The sequence below is a fragment of the Olea europaea genome, chromosome 11, assembly GCF_002742605.1.
Source record: "Olea europaea var. sylvestris chromosome 11, O_europaea_v1, whole genome shotgun sequence".
Lineage (NCBI taxonomy): Eukaryota > Viridiplantae > Streptophyta > Magnoliopsida > Lamiales > Oleaceae > Olea > Olea europaea.
This window is the reverse complement of record NC_036247.1, coordinates 646,443-651,014: the sequence shown is the minus strand read 5'-3', so window position 1 is coordinate 651,014 and position 4,572 is coordinate 646,443. Positions and strand designations below refer to the sequence as shown.

At 36.5% G+C, this 4,572-nt stretch overlaps 1 protein-coding gene and 1 long non-coding RNA gene across 2 annotated transcripts; one reads left to right on the top strand and one right to left on the bottom strand.

Moving 5' to 3' along the window:
• The first annotated feature begins 6 nt into the window (after positions 1-6).
• Positions 7-1,224, top strand: LOC111402893. Its single transcript, XR_002704362.1, has 3 exons — positions 7-263; positions 703-795; positions 898-1,224. It is a non-coding gene; the product is annotated as an uncharacterized LOC111402893 (long non-coding RNA).
• A 764-nt stretch (positions 1,225-1,988) lies between these two features.
• Positions 1,989-2,520, bottom strand: LOC111402850. Its single transcript, XM_023031152.1, has one exon. It carries the CDS (start codon positions 2,379-2,381, stop codon positions 1,989-1,991), a length of 393 nt encoding a protein of 130 aa, XP_022886920.1. The 5' UTR covers positions 2,382-2,520.
• Between the last annotated feature and the right edge of the window lie 2,052 nt (positions 2,521-4,572).

The following is a 4,572-nucleotide window of genomic DNA, read 5'->3' as shown; positions in this document are numbered from 1 at the left end:
TGTTTAAAATGGACGGTATTTGAGATCCATTTTGCTTCTTGCCTTTTCATTTGCTATTTAATGTTATAGCCATAATTTAATTTTATTTTTTGGTTGTATGGATTAGCTTATCTGATTTGCTTGTTTTGTGCAACTGCGAATGGTTGTTGTCCTTTGACTTAGTTTTGAAGAATGTGAACCTCAGGCTGTGAGGTAACCTGGGAACTGGGAAGGGTATGTCTGTCTTGGAAATGGTTGCAGCATTCGAGAAGGCATCCGGGAAGGTAAAGTTTACGATTTTTACTGCTTTGTTGATATGCACAAATGTGCAGCCCTTAAAAACATGATTAAGGCTCACTCTTGTGGATATTTCTTTTTAATCTTTTATTTGATTGCATAGGACTAATTAAGGCCACACTTGGTTTGCTGACTGACTAGATTAGGCTAGCCGAGCTATATACCAATTAATACAGCATGAATAATTATTATTAGATATCACATTTTTCTGTGTTTGGTTTGCACTGGATAAAGATTTGGATAATGTTTATAATCCTGACAAAGTTTTATCTAGCGTTAGTTCTCTCAACCAGAATTGTTAAATGTATAGAAGTTGCATCTTTGCTCTAGGGATAAGATGATGATTGTTTAATGTTTGATATACTAACTAGAACATGCAGCTCAAATTACTTGCTTCTTTCTTTTTCATTTTTTTCCTGCTTCTAGAAAATCCCTATTGTGAAGGCAGGTCGACGTCCAGGTGATGCTGAGATTGTATATGCCTCAACGGAAAAATGCTGAACGAGAGTTGAAGTGGAAGTAAGTGGATAACTCAATCAATGCAGGCAAGATTACTTCTATACGTTCAGAAAGATTGATAAAACAAAACAAAAAAAATTCTCACTACCAAATTCATTTCAGGGCAAAATATGGCATTGACGAGATGTGCCGGGATCAATGGAATTGGGCCAGCAAGAACTTATATGGCTACGAGCCTTCGCAGCCGACTAAGTAACTGACGACTGGTTGACATGTTGACACATAGATGCATGAGAAGGTGCCTTGCCTTTTTTGTAAAATGGTAATAAGTGTGCTATTATTTTGACTAAATGAATTTACCTCCATTTTCCGAGGTGAAGAAAGTTGTTTTATGGTAATGTTCTGCTTCGATGCTCTACGAGGTCAAGCAAACATATTTATTTGTTATGCTACAGCTTATTTTCTTATTAAGTCTCTGTTTGTTTCTCATTCTTTCTTCATTAAAATGAAAAATATGATCTTTATCCATCACATCAAGCCACCAAATTTGAATTTCTATCTCTTGTATGAGATATATAACGGCTATATTTTTCATTCTTATTCTTACAATAATGGGAAACAAACACCCCCTAAGCAAATATTAAAACCGAGGAAATAGTAGCCTAAAAACTCGTATGTTGGCATAAGTGAAAAATAAGTTATGCTAATAAAATAAGGAAAAAAGAAAGAAGCTCAGCTTGTATCCCTCGGAAGGAGCCGTGGAAAAATGAATCATGTTATTTGTACATTGATTGTTTACATCTCTGTTGGTATTCAATGATGTGTAAAAATTTGTGTCATTGATTGTTTCAAGTATTGTTAAAATCAATGGCAAAATGTTGACGGCCAAATTATACATGTAGCTAAACTATGGAAAAATGATACAATGTCAACTGGCCTGGCCCCCATTCGCTGTCCCATGACAACACCATCACCACTACACCCCGCCTCCAATTAAAACCCCATATTTAACCTGAATATTCTGCAGAGTAAACTACTTATTCACATATCATTTTAAACCATAAAAATCATGCCGGATTTTGGAATTCTTTCAATGGAAACTCATTAAGAAATTATTAAAAATTTAAAAATTTAACTCTACTCTTCTTTTGCATTATGTGACTAGATTATTTGTCCGTTATTTATGTAGCAACCAACTTTTGTTTGTATTTTGAAACATTCTCAAAACGATAGTTTAAACACAATCTTTTATGTTAGATAAAAAAAAAAAAAAAAAAAAAAAGNAAAGTCGCTGCCATGTACTCAGTCTTGCCGGCGTCAATCTTTCCGGCGGGGATGAACATGAACCCCACCTGAGTTCCTGCGTATAGGAGCTGCAGTGAGCTGTCGTAGTGGGTGAAAACTTCTCGGTTGGGGTTGTTGACGTTGGCATACTGGGAGAAGGTGAAGTTGAAGGTACCTTTGCCGGCAGAAAAGGAGGGAAGCTGCACGGCGGTGACGGCGAGCTTCGGCTCTTTGGGTTTAAAAAGTGTGAAGTAAATTATTAGGATTAGAATGAGTAGAAATATCAAGAAAATGGTTGCTACAATGCATGAGGCTAAATTTGTGCGGCCATTTGGTGGCTTGTGAGGATTAGATTTGGCCATTTCTAATTCTCGAGAACAGTTACTATTTGGATCCTATAAATGCCTGCAATTAGTGTTTTTGAGATTGTTATGGCAGTGTGAAAATGAAGACTTTCTTGAATTGCTGTGTGTGACTTTCGTCCATGCACTGAGCCATCTATTATTGGCTTTTTGTGTTATGGGACAGAAATTTGTCCTTTGACTTGAGGGCTTTATGGCGAAAAAGGGACTAAATTCAAAAAATTCATTTTTGACTACACGTGCTAAGAGTCTCTTGAAGATGATTTAACGATATACTTTTCACACTTTTTAATTATACATTTTCCAAAAGAATTAAATTTCACTTCAAATAATCTCTCACAAAAAAGAATACTTGGGGATTACAGGCAATTAGCAAATGGTGGGATCATAGAAGTTGGAGAGAGAGAGAGGTCATAGGGGAGGCGGGATGGGGGGGGGGCACATGATGTGAATTCATGTAGCAACAATGGCTACGAAACCCATAACGAGATTGAAACCGGATTTCAAGAATGCCAACAAGCAAGGTTTGGGATTTAACCCAAAACTTATAAACCAAGCAACCAACAAATAAGAATTTGTCGACCTCTTGATCACACAATTAGTGAATCTCATCCGGATTTGTGAATGCCACAAGAATGACTTTTTGATAAATTCGATAATTTTGTTCAATCCAGAACAAAATATTTTTGAAGCAAAGCTTCTCGAGAAAACCCTCTAGTTCAATTCATGTCAAAAGTCTTCTCTACAATGAAAGAAATAAAACATATTTATACTATACCCTAATAATGTAGTAAAAACAGAAAATAACTACTAAAGATTACGTAGTATCAAATAAAATAGAATTATATGGAAATTAGATAACTTGCGAAAATTTAGAAGATTCGTCCCTGGACTTCAACTATGCGACCGCAAGGAGTACTTGGGTGAGATCGCATGGCTCAAACAGTCTGCCCCTGTTTGTTCTCTGCCACCACGCATGTGGCCGCATGATAATTTAAGCCAGGCAGTCACATGGCTTTACATTCAGCCTTCTTCGCCTTTTGCTCGAACCAAGCTGCTCCAATTAGGGTTGGGCAAATCTCCCGAACCAAACTGATCGAACCGAACCCGAATCAAATTGAATCGAACCCGACGGTTCTTGTCAAATTAATTACCCGAACGGGTATCTGAATTGAGAACCGACAAGTACAGTTCGGTTCTTCGGTTCTAAGAACCGAAGAACCGAATCTTTCTAATTTTTGTTATATTGAAAAAATCAAATTATTTTAATTTTAATTTTTTCTAAACAAATTAACAAATTAAAAATTTCTAAATCCAAATTTTTAGCCTAATAATTTGTTTTATTTCTAATTTTTTAATTTTTGGCCCAATTATCCATTTATTGTTTCATTTCTTAGCCCAACAAGATCCAACCCACTAAATAACCCTAAACACCTACACTAAAGTGCATAACGTTGTCTCGACTCTTGCACTCACTCTCACAGCCTCGCTGACATTCCAAAACCTATACAATCGCCGACTGATGTTTTGACCTCCAACCAAAGCTGTGACCTCTGTCGATTGAAGCTTTGATTGTAGCGATCATTTGAATAAGGTAGTCTACTAGTCTCTGACATTCCAAAATCATTGAATGTGTCATTAGTTGTATTAATATAATGTTATTATAAATGTTAAAAAATTTAATTATAATATGGAACCGAACGGGACCAAACCTGAACGGTTCCATAATTATATTTGGACCCGACAGTTTCATTTACTAGATACCCAAAAATTTTGATTTGGTTCGATTTTCTTTAGAACCGAACCGAATCCAATTGATTTCGGATCCCGAGCCCTTCACGTAACTTGTTGCTTGGCATGCCGACTTCAACATTTTGAATCCTATACTTTGAACATAATTGCACAGGTTTTATCATCCCCTTTTAAGCTCGAATTGGTCCTTAGCCTCTTGCCAACATACTTGGAATTATTGAAAGTTTCTACCCCCTTGAATCGCATCATCTCCTCTCTCTTCAAAAGGATTCAAACACGAATCTGGAACTTCAAGAACACAATTGTTTCCATGGATTTCTAGCCTTGCAATGTCGTTGAATGGACCGTCTCCTTTCGGGTATAACTTTGTTCTTCTCTACAAACGATCACACCCCTTTTGCCGATTCTTCTAGGCTCAATCACCAGGTCTGAATATTTT